The sequence below is a fragment of the Grammomys surdaster genome, unplaced genomic scaffold, assembly GCF_004785775.1.
Source record: "Grammomys surdaster isolate TR1022 unplaced genomic scaffold, NIH_TR_1.0 322, whole genome shotgun sequence".
Lineage (NCBI taxonomy): Eukaryota > Metazoa > Chordata > Mammalia > Rodentia > Muridae > Grammomys > Grammomys surdaster.
In genome coordinates this window covers 1,124,282-1,139,949 of record NW_021604741.1, presented here as the reverse complement: position 1 = coordinate 1,139,949, position 15,668 = coordinate 1,124,282, and the positions used below count along the sequence as shown (strand labels likewise).

General features: G+C 38.3%; 1 protein-coding gene across 1 annotated transcript in view; it reads right to left on the bottom strand.

Moving 5' to 3' along the window:
- Positions 1-2,039: 2,039 nt before the first annotated feature.
- Positions 2,040-15,668, bottom strand: part of CUNH12orf42 (chromosome unknown C12orf42 homolog) — a 149,322-nt gene continuing 135,693 nt past the window's right edge. Inside the window, exons 5-6 of the mRNA XM_028778027.1 lie at positions 6,556-6,915; positions 2,040-2,633 (exon numbers count right to left, since the gene is read on the bottom strand). Coding sequence (XP_028633860.1) covers positions 2,197-2,633; positions 6,556-6,915 — 797 coding nt within the window. The 3' untranslated portion in view covers positions 2,040-2,196. The remainder of the gene's footprint in view (positions 2,634-6,555; positions 6,916-15,668) is intronic.

Genomic DNA, 15,668 nt, shown 5'->3' with positions numbered 1-15,668 from the left:
CACACCTTTAATCCTAGCACTTGGGAGGCAGAGGCAGGAGGTTCTCTGAGTTTGAGGATAGCCTGGTCTTCATAGTGAGTTCTGAGACAGCCATAGCTATGCCGAGAAATCCTGTCTCAAAACAAACAAACAAAAATACTTGTACACATTCCAAGGATCTCTGATAAAGATGAAGTGCACTGAGTTAAGTAGATTTTATTGAATTTTTATTGTGAAGTATATCTAGGGCCTAATATGTTTGTGTGGCTCTGAGAGGAATCACAGTGCGCCACCCCTCAAAGACTTGGCTACAGACTTTCCAGCTCACACCACATGTAGTATTCCATGGAAGAGATTTGGGAAGCTACTTCAGACTGTAATATATACATATCTGCATCTGTTGCCTGTATCCATTTTCTCAATTCTGGACAGAACTGCTTTTTCTGCATTGAATTTTTAGATAAATTCACTCATTTGTACCTCCATAGGTAGGGAGTCCAACTAACATGTTAAATCCAGTTTCTGATTTAGTATCAGCTATTATGAATTTTAGTTCACTGATAATGAATCTTCTTGGGCAATGTTCTCCTGCCTTAGAAACACTGCATGCTAACTCATAATTGAATCACGTGTTAGAATATCTCAGAATTAAAAGCCTATATAAACTCATCAGTTTTTCTACACACTGCTCCCCAACCAAAGGGCGTTGGGTTGAACAGTGGTCCCATGAACTTTGATGACCAGATACCAAGAATACTCATCAGCATGTTCTCCATAATAAACCATGGTAATAACAAGTAATAATTAAACACATCTTAAAAACCTCATTAACCTGAAAGCTTTAGAGTTTGGTACATCACTTTTTCAAAGTTTCTCACTCGTAGCAAATACCGCTAGTTTTTTAAAAATTAAATAATTTTCAGGGGAACTAAACACATTCCTAAATGTAATACAGTTTTCATACAACAGCTTTCACTCCCATTGACATCCTGAGACTTTGGGAGATACAGAGACGGCTCAGCAGTTAGAGCCCCAGCTGCTCTTTGCAGAGGACCTGAGTTCACCTTACAACACCAGCAATTCAAGTTCCAGGGGATCCCATGCCCTCGGTTCTGACTCCATGGATAACAGGCATGCGTATAGAACATATGCATACATGCAGGCAAAAGCCCATAAACATAAGATAAAAATAAGTATTTAAAAACCAAATTCTGAGAATTAAAATTTGAACACAGGGCTCAATGTCTCAAATGTTACCATACCGATACCTGCTTATAAGCATTTATATGACATTGAACTAAAGGGAAAATATTAAAATAACTAATCTTTCTAACCTCCAGCCATCAAACTTCCTAAATCTAAGCCTGTGAGGCAGCTGTAGACTGTAGTGTACAGACTGCATGTGGATCACATTGGTTCTTGTTTCTTCATGAATATCAGAAGCAACCAATGGCATCCCATAAAATCATTGATAAAGCTAGCAGACACTATATTGAGATTGAAAACAGCCATGTGAGTCTAAGTTACCCAAAATGTTTTAAATGTGTTGTTTAGAATGGCCAGTTTGATAGTACATTCTCTAAGTAGCCAGACTTTCATATTACAAGTCAGAAACTTTGGACTCTCCTCCTTTAAAACAAAACAAAACAGAACAAACAAATATATTAAACTTACTTCCAAGTGTTTCAAAGCCACTAGGTAGGATCTGGCTTCAGGTTTCAGACACAAAACCCTTCATATAACCTAAATACTTTCCCAAGGCACATCAGAAACAATCAAATTTCGTGTTAACTATTATATTACAGGCACTCAATTATGTTTTCCAAAAGTCTACGTAGAAATCCGGAAGGCCGTTAGAAAATATCCTTAGCCCTAAGCCTAGCCTGGCAAGTGAAACCTTCTACCTGTAACAGCAAAACAAAATCCCGACCTTCCGGATCCCAGCAGGCCACGCTGCAAAGTGGCACGCGGTGCATTGTGCAGTGCAAATTCTTTGTAACAGTGGGAGACACTGCAGAACAAAAATACTATTACAAATGCTTCAAAAAGAACATTTTTTTGGCGGCGATAGAGACTTTTGACATTATTTATTAGGTTCAAAAATGCTTCACAAAGCGTAACAATGGTTCTGTGGAAACCAATACATCTGAGGCCCTTTCTGTTGTTCTGGGCAGGCATTGATTGGAAGATGGGCAGAGCTCGCAGAACAATTCCTTCTCAGCAGTATGTGTGAGTATTCTCCACGGGCTTCGAAAGACTCTGTGAACAAGCCTTACGGAAATCCCGGGGTGGGCGCGGAGCCACTGAGGAGCAAACCTTCATTAACTTCTTGGAAAATAAACGGGTAGAAGAGCCCACGAGCAGAGGCAGGGGCTCTTTGACAGCACGGGCAGGGAAAGAGATAGCTGCCTTTGGCTTTCGTTCGGTGGGGAGATGAGGATGCTTGAGGGGCGTCTCCGGTGTTATGGCAACTGCGCCTCTCCCTAATGCACTTCCGCACACTGTTAGGGAATCTGTTTGTGTTGGGGATCCCGAGACTGCCACTTTATCCTGTTCCACAGATTCGGAAGTCTTACAGCTGATGGGCTGGGAAGAGGAGTTCTGACTGACACTTCTGCAGAGGCCAATGGCGGTAAAAGGTCTCAACACAGGACCTGGAAGAAAAAGCAGAGCGACAGTGGAACTCCAGCCCTTGGACAAGGATCACAGGGCAGCAGCTGGGATGGAAAGAGAAAATAGAATCCCTGGTTACCCTGTGACATAAACCAAATGCTGAATTTTCCTTTGCTGGCACCTGAAACAGGATCCGGAGTGTTAAGAGCAGTGTTTCAAAAGAACCTGTTCAAATCTTCCAAGAGAACGACGAAAATAGGATGCCATCTTATTTCAGAAGTTTGTAAAGAGAAAAGTTACTGAATCATGTTAAATACTCTGGAAAAGATCAATGGCCCGCTCAGATTGGCAGCTAACGATCTGAAAGCAAATCCAAAAGTTAGTTACATGGTCGATTTTATTAGAAATTGTAAAGCCAGATGAAAAATGAAAACACAAAATAGATTACCCTGAAGCTGAGTCTATCCAGCAACATGCTCTCCCATTGTCATTAGTATTGGGTTTAATTTTCTTCTTTGCTCAACTATACTTATATTGTTATATATTCTATTTGCTTTTTATGCATATAGTATTACATTTTTTATTTGAGAAATTCTACATATTGATCACACACATTAGAAGTCTATTCTTTTCGTAATAAATTAAGATAATGTACATGCTTTAAATATTCTCTACAAGTCTCTATAATCTTTTCAGCATCAAAAACATTGCTAGAATATTTTAAATGACCCACAGAATTATTTTTTAAAATGTATAAAATTGGAAGGTATAATGGTATCTTCCTAACACAGGATGTTAACAGCCATGGTATCTCTAAGGAAATACATTTAATTTCCACCAGATTACTTTGTACCTCTGAGCCACTGCGTGTTTTCCACTATGTACTCAGTAAACCTGACAAATAGACAAATAACACAAGAAGAGTTTAGTGAATCTGACTGACCCAAAGTGAGAATTATTACTGAACATAAAAATGGAATGTCATTTCCAAATGTCTAGTGCTGTGCAAAAACCTAATAATACCTATTAATATGGACTTCCAGCCCTTGCAAATGAGCCATTTAATTATTTACTATATTTAGTGCATAAAAATCTACTAAATTTCTGAAACATAGCGTAATAAGACATGACATAATAGGGCATGACATAGGCAGAGTATACTGTCCTATCTCTTAAGCTGTAAACAGTGAACAGTCTTTCCTTCAGAACACTCCAGGAATCATGATGATGCATCTGGCAAGCAACAGGCTTAGTGTGAGAGTGTAGTCTAGCACAATGCAGGCCATCAGAGTCCAGTCCTGGAACATGAGCTTAGCCTGTGCTTCTCTGTTCTCACTGGGAACATGGAGCTTTTACTATCTATGTCACTTGATGGCTGATGAAATTAAATTTTCCATTCACTTATTCACTGGCTAACATATGAGAAACTGGTAAGGCGCCCAACAACATTTAAAACATAAAGGATACATAAAAGAATAGAGCGAGCAATATTTCTGTGCATAGCTTATATTCTATTGGGGGTGAGAGAAGTGAGGTGAAGGACGCCAACTCATGAGTAAGTCTAGAAGTCTTAATTTGTTGATAAATCCAAAGAGAAAAACAAAGCAAGAAGGAAGATTAGTAAAATCCAAGTATCATATTCCACTAAAGACTTGACCATGGAAAATTAAACTAGTTAAATACTTGAAGAAAGACCATGGCAAAGGGTTAAACGCTGTGAACATAGAAAGTGCTTAAGACAGAAGAATTGTCGTTGTCCTCTTAATGTCTTAGCACGAGGATGTTCTGACCTGGGGTCACAGTGAAAAGCTTAAATCATGATGTCAACCATGACCCCATCAGACCTCCAATTCTGTTTCTAAATCATGAGAATAACATTCTCTGTCTTAGTAGTCGTATAAATTAAAACTGAAGGTGTATATTTACACTGGTACATTGCCTTACACAGAGCAAGACTCAAAAGAAGCTACCCAGGTTGGAGAGATGGCTCAGTTGATAATATGTTTGCCTCACACGAATTAGATCCCCAGAGCCCATGTAAAAAACACCCGGTGTGGGAACAGGTGTTTGCAGTCCCAGAGTTACGGAGGTGGAGATCGGGGGATCCTAGGATTCTCTGGTCAGCCAGTCTAACCTAATGAGTAATATCCAGGCCAGTGAATCCTGTCTCAAAAGGAGGCAGACTCCTCAGGGTGAGATATGAGGCTGTCCTCTGGCCTTCACATACATATGTATGCACACATAAACATATGCATGCATGCATGCACACAGACACACACACAGACACACACACACACACACACACACGTGGATACCTGAACACACATAAACATATGCACACATACATTTTTTAAAAAGTATTAACTAACTCACATAATCTGCATCCCATTATTGGGTCCAGCATCCCAGACATCAAAGAATCTCAGACTCAGTACCAGCAGACTATCTAACAGAACCTGTCTTAGCATCTAGAGTGAAATCTCCCTCCTCCTACCCTACCCCACCCCCAAAATTAAAAAAAAAACCCTCCATCAGAAGAAAGCTACGTAACATCAACCTAATCCTCCCTTCTGTGAAGTAGCTCCTACTGCTCTCTTTACATCTTCTCTCCAGTTTGAACTTCAGAGTCATAAACACCAACATCACATAGTCTCTACTGTGTTTAGGGAACTTTTTTAATGAACCCTCTAATTACAAGCACTCTTCTTTTTTAATTATTTATTTTTATTGGATATTTTATTTATTTACATTTCAAATGTTATCCCCTTTCCTGGTATTCCCTCCATAAACCCCTATTCTACCCCCCTCCGGCTTCTATGAGGGTGCTCCCCCACTCACCCACCTACTCCTGGCTTCTCGCACTGGCATTCCCCTACGCTGGGGCATCAAGCCTTCACAGCACTCTTCATAGCGCTACTCATCCTTGATTTACGGATGAAGAGACTAAGCTCAAGGAGCATCCATGGAACTCTATCGTGGTTACAGAATTGACATAAGAGGAAGCTGAGACTTGACCCAAGGTCTTCAGTTCCAAACCCCCTTACTTATGTTCCATTTCTTTATATCTAGTCACTTAGTTTTGTTTTTTTAAAAAAAAAACCTTTGTGTGTGCATATACACATGTATGCTGTGTGCAGGTGTGCCTACCATATGTGTGCATGCATAAACATACATGTGAGTATGGAAACACAGACACGTGGATGCACCCAGCATGTGTGTAGAGGTCAGACGACAACTTCAGGTTTAAGCTCTTACCTTTCACCTGGTTTGAGACAGCCTCTCTACTTTCTGTTGTCCCTCACCACTGAGTATGCTGAGATGTCTTGACTATGAACTTCCAAGGATTCTCATGTTTCCCTCACTTCCCGTTCTCATGATTGAATGGGATATATCTTTGGGATTATAGACATGTGCTTATGTGCCCCATTTACATAGGTTCTAGAGATTTGAACTCATATCTTTCAAACACCTTAGCCACGGAACTATCTCCCAACCCTCTGTTCCCTTATTTTTAATCATTTCTCCTACTGTGGCAGCTGAAGTTGAAACACCTAATTTTCACATATATTACCCTATACTATTAATTCACAGCGCCTTTATTTGTAAAGCGAGGAGAGTAGCTGCCTAAATGCTGTGCGACAGCTTTGTAAATGGACCTAAAAGGCTCAGCATAGAGTGCAGTGCATGATAGCAGCTTAACATATATGTAGGTTAGAATGACGTCACTGCCATTGTCCAGTAAAACATCTTAATTATCAATAACTTGTCAACAGTACACACCTGATATCACCTCGAATGTCATGCTTGTCAACAAGTAGTCTAAGTCCAACTGATACAGCCCTTAGCATACTTCTAGACGATTATGGCTTATCACTGATTCAATAATCAGTTTCTACTGAAGTTAGAACCCAGAAAGTGACAAGCTGAGACAAGAAAAGTTAGAAACTACAGTGTGAGACCTACCAGAATCTCCCTTGGAGTTGCCCAAGGGATGGTTCTGAAGTGGTATGTGTCTACCTGCAGCTTCCAGAGAAATGGTATTCACTGACTGTGATCTTTTAAGAAGCTTATTGGCAGCTTGCATTTCCAGAAATGGGCTGATCCAGGTCTGCTTGGATAGTCGTCTAGTTGGCTTCTGCTCTTCATTGACAGTAAAGAGCAGATCATCTTCCTCCATTTCACTGGATGATGACAGGGAAGGACAGCTTTCTCCACCAATTTCTTCATCGAGAGAAACGGTGCTCGCAGGAGACTTGGGGATTGTGTACTGGTGAACACAAAGAAGTCTTTTACCTATCATTGGACTATGAGTCCCTATAGATCCTGTAAAAGGGAAATACATTAGTTTGAAAGAATCACTTCAAAATCATCTTCTAGATTAAAGGAAGAGAGGATGGATCCAGCTATAGAGAGATGTGTGTTTCAAACCTGAGCAAGCATAAATGACCATAAGAGGCACTGCGGTATCTATAGGGGAAGGAAAAAAAGCTGGGAAGAACGTGGAGAGAAACATAAAGGGCTGTGAATACTTTAAGTCTGGGGTATGTAGCAGATACTATACGAGCCTTAAACATAGTTGTCACTTAGTCCTTACAAGAGCCATAGCTAGCTGAGAGTATTATTATCTCCATTTTATAGTCAGAGCACTAGTTCAAAGCCTGTAAGTGACACACACACACACACACACACACACACACACACACATGCACGCTGTGTTGAAGCTCTGATTTTCTTATATTTTTGGTTGTGAGCCTAGGCTTTAACGGCTGAGCCATCTCTCCAGCCTGAAGCTCTGATTTTCAATACCTATACCTTGAACCTTCAATATCTGCACATGTGATCTCAGTAGGGAATAAAGTTTTTAAAAATATAATTAAAGATGAAGCCATGCTGAATGGGATCCATTTTGTTTATCAGTATTAGAAAGTTGAAACAAGAGCACATGCCTGTAAGAGACATAGATGAAGTCCTGTCAAGATAGAAACAGAGATTAGTAGCCAAAGATAGAGATAGATAGATAGATAAATAGATAGATAGATAGATAGATAGATAGATAGATAGATAGATCCTCACATACATACATACGTACATACATACATAAAGTACATGGCACATTGGTAATTCCAATGTCATGGAATTAGAGATAAGTGAGTCTCTGGGACTTTGTGGCCAGTCATCCTAGCCTGCTTGACAAATTCCAGGCCAAGCAGAGATTAAATGTAAGTTTTCAACAGTCAAAGATAGGCATGGATACAGTTAGGGCCATGTCAACTTTCCTTGTCACAGACAATGGTGCTTTGGAGGAGCTAGGGAGAAGATGGCTTAAAGAGATAGCTAAGAAACAACTTTAACATCTTAGCCAAAAGTAGTGGGCAAATTATAGACGGAGAAAAAGAAAAAGTCTCTGGAGTTTGCAACCTGATGGACATTATAGGGGTCTGAATATGCATGTGAGTGTTCATGTACGTGTATGACTGTGTATGTATGTGTAGTGTGCATATGCATGTGTGGTGTGTGTAAACATGTGTGCCTGTGTTTAAGTGTATGTTTATGTGGTATGTCTGTGTGTCTATATGTGTGTGTGTTTGTGTGTCAGTGAGTGTGTGTATGTTTGTATGTGTGTGTCATTGTATGTATGAGAGTATGTATGTGAGTATGTATTTTTGTGAATGTGTGTGGTATGTGTGCATGTGTGTGTGCAAATGCATGTATGTATGTGTGTTTATGTCTGTGTGTATGTCTCTGAGTGTGTGTGTGTCTGTGTGTGTGCACGCGTGTGATTTTAAGATTATAGATAGAAAGCAATTCAGATCTTCTTAGGGTTGAGAGGTATTGGGAGGAATATCAGAATGGACAAAGCTTATTTGTTTTTATCTAATTACCAAATTAAAGCTTCTTATGATTCTGTGTTTTGTGTAAATAAAAACACAAATGTTGGCTTACTTTTAATATTTGTTATTCTCATCTTAGAATACTAGTAAAAGTCATTTAAAGTCCCACATCTTGGAGCTAGGCATGAATCATAGCTTTCTGTAAGTCACAGCTCAGGAGCCCAGAAATTTCTCTTTAATTTTACACAGCCTCAGTTTCTCATTTATAAAATATGGAGAATTGCACCTACCTTTTGAGACTATTATAAAGAACAAGGTTACTGAGTGTGCATAATGAGGTACAGTTGGTATGTAGGAAAGAAATATTAAATATCAGCATTATTATGTAGTAAAAGTGATATTATATGAAAGAATAACTAAAATATAAAGATATAAAGCACACAATGTAAACAACAAAATTTGAAGAAAATAAACAAAAATCAATAATGCAAATGCTTGGAACCTCTATGAATCTTTAATTAGACAAAATTAAAATTCAGAGAGTTGAGATAGTTTAGCACTTCAACTGCAGATATATTTAATGAAATCTTTTTATAAAACAGTGACATAAAATGAAATTTTCATGAGGAGGTAGTGTAGAGAAAGAGAAATTTACAGGACTTAAGAATCTCCTTGGATTAGGTGCTAAACAGTGTAGTTTTGAGAACTGAAGGGGATCTTGCAGAAAGCTATTGAATCTGTGGTAGATAGCATGACCAACTGGTCTACTGATTTATGCAGTCAATTGTGTCCTTTAGATTTATTCAAACCCTGAACTTGAGTAGCTATGAATCTGCCCTTATTTGAAAATAGGGTTTTACAGATGAAAATAAAATTGAGGTCACTGGGGTGATTTTCAGTTGAATATGACAAGTGTCCTCATGAGAAGAGCAATAGAGACACAGACAGAGAGGAACACCACTGATGGGAGAGATGAAGAGATGCTCCAGCTAATAAAGGAATGCCAAGAATTGTTATCAAAAAATATTAAACAAGCATTGAATACATCCCCCCTCAGAAATTCAGACAATACTTTTTGAGTCTTGTTCTCCAAAGCGAGAAAATGAAGTCTTTTGCTTTAACCTGCCCAGTTCATAGTAATTTGCCACGATATCGACAAAACTATTACATACATTATGGCTCAAATTTGCACACATTATCCTAAAGTAATTACCAACAAAACCAAAGTGTTTGGATTTGGGAGATGGAAAAAAGAAGAATCCCAAGTAACTGTGGAAGGGGAAGCTCTGGGTCGGACGACTTGAGCTTTACCATGTAAAGGAGCTGGGCCAGCGTACCAGACATAAACTCTGTTGAGTCACAAGTGACCAAGAGGATACTAGCCATGCTAACTGCCACACTCTGCCAAAACTACAACTGTGTACACTGAGAGATAATCATAGAAATTATTCTGGAATCCCACTCAAGTGGGATTATTCTTAGGCTATCTGTCCCATTTGAAGGGATCAGAGACCTTCCAGTCCTTTTATTGCCAAGAAGAAATATAGAGTTAAGACATTTTAGAGAGAAGGAGAATTTTTAAGAATGTAAAGACTTCTGATTTTTCGATGTTGGTATATTTTAGGCTACTAATTATGTAATTGTGTAATATGTGTGGTACAAGTACTCTCTGAAAAAGCACAAGCCACTAGTTAGTCTTTGTCACATAGTCAGACCTACAAGTGGCACAGTCATTTATTTCCTCCTATAATATCTTTACCTTAGAATACGATTTTTTAAATATTCATGTTGGATCTATGAGAATGCATTTGTAATATCATATTACAGAAAGTCTTAGATCTAGATATCTGGTCTACCTTCATCACATTAACTTGAATGTCTGATTTTCATTTTAATTGTTTTGTTATTTCATCTTAAACTGCACAGTTTGACATGGTAGACAAAAATTTTTAAGCTTTCCAAAATGCAGAGAAACATTTAGAATCTTTCTGAAGTGGAAACTTCTAGTTTCTTTGGAAAGTCAGTTATGTCAAATGATGTTTTGCTGGGGCACGCAAATGAAAGGATATTTTGCTAAAGCAAACGTGAAAGGATGCATGATGTTCAGAAGGAATATAAATATGACCCACAAACAGTAGGAATTGAAGCACTGGTTTGCTTTGCTCGCCTTGCTGTTTTTCACTAGTGACATGTATTGGTTTGCCTTACATTGTGTTGCTGAGTGCCACTTGTGGTGATTCCATAGAGAGAAACTTGCCAAAGAACTGGTCCTGAGGTTTCTGGTGTTCTTGTCACTTCCAAGGCCCCAAGCTGCTTGGTGAGCCTTGCAGGTTTCTTCAGGATTGAAGTGTCCTTGCTGGTTTGTGTGTGGTGATTGCCAAGAGAAATGGGCTGTAGCTGCTGATTCATATTTGGTATTTGCTAGTGAACTGGACTGCTGATACCCTGACAATGAAGATTGAACACCCCCACCAAAGAACTATTTCTAAATGGTACTACTTCCCCTGTGTCCTAATAACTTTTCTCTTCCAATACTTCTGGTGGGTGGTGGGCTAGAGAGGAGGCTAAATGTTTCTTAAAGTAGGTTGGAAAAAATTATGTACACATCTTTCAAACTTGCAGCTTTGGGTCTCTTGATCCAAAAAGGGAAATGAACACCATTATAACCAATGGTATCAATACATCCTTGTTCTGTTGTTCAAATATTATAGATAGGATGGAAGGTCTGAAGCACTTCAAATATACTGAATTTCCATTGACATCTAAGAAGTTAAGGATAATGACAATTTAAATGTTATCTGAGACCTCCAACTCTGTAAATATTTTGGAGGTCTAAATTTTTACACCACTGCATCAAATATCCCACTGCTTCTCAGAAAAGAAACTAACTTTGCATTTTTAACACATTAGGCATTCTGTGTACAGGAAACAATAATAGTAGTATGTATAACATTAAAATGGATGGTCATTGTGGTTATTAATTTAGTTACTTAACCAATATTTTTAAGCATCTGCCATAGAGCAGATACTACTCCAATGATGAACATATATACAGGCTAATATAAATAATTATTTAAAGATAAAATCTATCAGTTGATTTACACTAGAATTAAGTTGAGTCTATCAAACAAGATTCTTTTAATTTCACAGATTCTTGAATCTGTTTCTAGTATCATCAGTGATACCATGGCTACATCACCTAGGCTAATAGAACTACTGGTTATATTAGTCTTAAATAGAGACAGCAACTTCTCAAAATTCTTCTGCAATCTCCAATGGGTTTTTAATATTTTTAATTAATTTTCCTTTCCTAGCTAGTAACAAAATTTAAGCTTGATTCCAGAGCTAGTGGCTCGAAATCCAGCACTTCTTGATAGGTTACACACCTAAATCTAATTCAGTCTTTACTAGCCTTGGCTGTATATTAGACAATATATATTAGAAAACAACACATTAGACATGCTTTTTAAAAATATGGTTCATGCCCTACCATTGGCAAACCTGGTGGGAGGGATCCAAGTATCTGTGCTGTGAGGCCCCTTTGTGATTAAATCTTATTAGTGTTGAGAGTCCTTGATCTGTGTAAATTATAAGGGTTTTCTAAGGCTAGTGTGTTTTATTTAGCAGTATAATCACAAAAATGAGCTTAAAATTCAGTAACATCTTTCTCTTCAAGTCTTTCTGTATCCAGACACCATATCAGAATCCAGCATATATGCTCTTTATAACTCAAATGTCACATTTTACATATCTTCATACCAATAATCTCACTTGAGCCTCACTAAATCTCTCTGACTTACTAATTTTACTAACAAACTGAAGCCTAGAAGAAATAATCATCTTGACCATATGACTAGCTAAGCTGAAAGCAGGATCCAGGTAGTTTTGCCTTGCTACTTTACAACACATGCCAGTGGTACCCAAAGATACACACCACTTTAATACCTTGGGCTCAATGAAGTGCCTATAATGGCAGCAGCTAACAAATACTAGGCACCGACTACAAGCTAACCCATGCCCTACTAGGCAAGCCCTAGCCATAAGAAAGGCTGCCAGCACTATGTTTAACACAGGGAATTAAAAATCACCATACTCAAATGGTGGCCAGTGAATAAAATTGGCAGAACTCGAACATGAGTCTATGCGTGTCTAATATGAAATCCCTCTTCAAACCATGTGTGCAGGCTCCCAGTATAGGAATCTATAGATTTTAAACATTTGTGTCTTGTTGGCAGTGGTAGTAGTGGTGATGTACTGGAATTCTGCAAGTCATTTTACCTCACAAGAAACTCAGTCTCTTATTTTGCATCATAGATCTATCTGCTATTGACTTCACTTTAATATTCTGTCAGACAGGTGATTTAAAGGCACAATAAAATAAACCTAAAAACTAAAAGCATTTTACTAAAGCAACTTCTTACTCTCTTTGAGTTACAAAGTCATTGTGATAAATCATGGTAGATGCTGGTATATTCTTTTGGGGAGCTTGTCTAGGAACGGGCCAAGATGGCTGGGAGCTCACTATGTAGAGCAAGCTAATGTATTCACTTTCAATTCAATAAGAAGACAAGTATGTCAACTTCCATGTCTTTGGGCATTTTTAGATCTAGAAAGTCTGCCTTCATCCCTTCACGTATCCATTCCTCAGAGCTTCCCTGCATCCTTGTTTCCCCAGTTGATCTCTTCACTCAAAGTTAGAATGTTTCTAAGTCTGTCATGCTTATGTTATAAAAGACTCCCAGAAGCACTGACCTAAAACACAGAGGCAATTAATTCCCATAAACTCATTATATGAGTGTCATTTAGGTGTAAATAGAGGATAAACCTACCTACTTTTGTTTCCTCATATCAATCATTGATCATAAACACACTATTAAGGCAATAAAACAACCCCCCGTATTATACTTTTTAAGGGTATACTTAGAGCATAATGAAGTTTATCATCTCCTGCTCATCTTTTCTCCCAGCCATGGAGTAAGAGTCATGTGTAAGCTAAGAGCACAAAAGAAGTGTCAGGATTCGTCTTCAGATATGATGGAGGCTAGACGTTGGGCACACACAAGCCCTGAGACTAGAATGAGTCAAATCTATGCTTTCAGCCTCCCTATGTCTTACTTAAGTTCTCCCTGCCTTGGTTCTCCAATCCATAATCTGGAAATTATGATGTCACCTACCTTGGGTACACATCAATTACTTTATGAAATAAGGCTGAAAGCAAAACCAGGCAATAAGAAGTACATATCTTAGTTGTCCTTACTGGTTTTTTTTTAAAAAATACCATTTCTTAAAGGCTTCAGAGAGGGCTCAGTCCATTAAGTGGCTGCCACATAAGCATGAGGGCCTGAGTTCCAGTTTCTAAACAGCAGATCTAGAAGCTGTCACCTGTAATCACAGTATTGAAGAGGCAGATACAGGAGGATCCCTGGAGCTTGCTGGCCCACTAGTATATCGAAATCCAGATTCAATAAAGACCTTGCCTCAAAAAAAAAAAAACCAGTGAAGAATATGGAGAAAGACATCTAATGTCAAGCTCTGACCTCCAAATTCATGCATATACATGTGCACACAAATGAACATGTACACAGCATACACATACATACCATATACACAAATGAGCACATGCTCAACACACACGACACACATGCACATGTGTGCACACAAACACATTACTTTCTCTCTCCCTCTCTATACCTCCTGAAACATACACATTCAAACAATCCAGAAAAGCATCCTTCATTCAAAAATGTGTATTAAAAACCTACTATGTGCATTACCTTATACTTGGTGTGAGAGAATAGTATAAATATGGTCCTTACTCTCATGAAGATTATAATTACTGTATATGATGGATAAGAAAAACAGCACCACTAAATAGTTATACATAGAGAGTAGTATCAAGGAAGAGCCAAAGAGTTGAGAGAAAGACTCCTAGGTAGCATTTCATCTCAAAAGACCAGGACTCTGGAAGAGGTTTGCTCATTCTGAAGTGAAGAAGATGAGATCCAGACCATTGAAAGCAGCCCCAAAGGCAGATAAAGTAAACCTTTGGGGCCAAGGAGGAATCTCGAGGTTGTACAGCAGGTGATGGAAACGACAGACAACAGATCACAGTATCTAAAAGAATACCAAGCAAGATTAATGTAAAGCATAGCCTGAAATTGCACACCCAAGGCCATCATTCTCAAACTGCAAAAAGTAAAATACAAAGAGTTAAAAAAATGTGTAAACATGTATGTGCACATGCACATGCGTGCATGCCTGATCATTCGGGTGCATGTGTATGTGTTTGTGTGTATAGACCAGACGTCAACTTCAAGTGTCATTCCTAAGGTACCATCTACTTCGGTTTTTGTGGGGGTTTTTTTGTTTGTTTGATTGGTTGAATGACTGTTTGTTTGTTTGTTTGTTTGGTTGGTTGGTTGGTTGGTTGGTTGGTTTAGTTTTTTGACAAGGTCTCTCACTGCTTTGGGAAACTTGAGGAATTAGCTAAACTAGCTGGCCAGAGAGTCTTGAGGATCTGATCTAACTACTGCCCTGCCTTCCCATTGCTGGAATTACAATGGAATGCCCATGCACCTGGAAATTTTATATGGATTCTGAGTATCAAACATAACTCTTCATGCTTTCACAGTGGATACTTTACACATTGAGCTAGTTCCCTGGCCCCAAATAGAAAATCTTGAAAAAAGCCAAGGAAGAGAAAATGCTATCTTAAAGGAGAGCCAGAAAAAGAATCAGAGAGAGAGGGACATATGATATGCTATAGTGAGAATATTTAATAGCAATCTGTTTCAAAAGTCACTACAAGAATAGATTTGTGTTCACATAATGAAAATACAAAATAATATATAAGGTAATTAGTATGATTGAGCTGGTTCATAATTATACATATTTCAAAGCATCATTTACATATAATATATATAGTATTCTTGTTTGTTAATTAAAATTATATTAAATTGACAGCAGAAATCAGAAGTCACATAGTTAAGAAGGTAAAATAAAATATTCAAAATGTTGAAAGACAAAACTAAACACATAGTTTCATATCCAGAAAAAATATGTCTTTTAACATTAAAGAATAAGTTCGGAATTTGTAAGAACAGCAGTGGTCTCAAAGTATTTGATGGGATTCTTTCCCAATGGCACTGTCCTGCTAGAAATGTTAAAGAAAATTATTTAGAGAAAAAGGAGGAGGAGGAGGAGGAGGAGGAGGAGGAGGAGGAGGAGGAACAGGAGGAGGAGGAG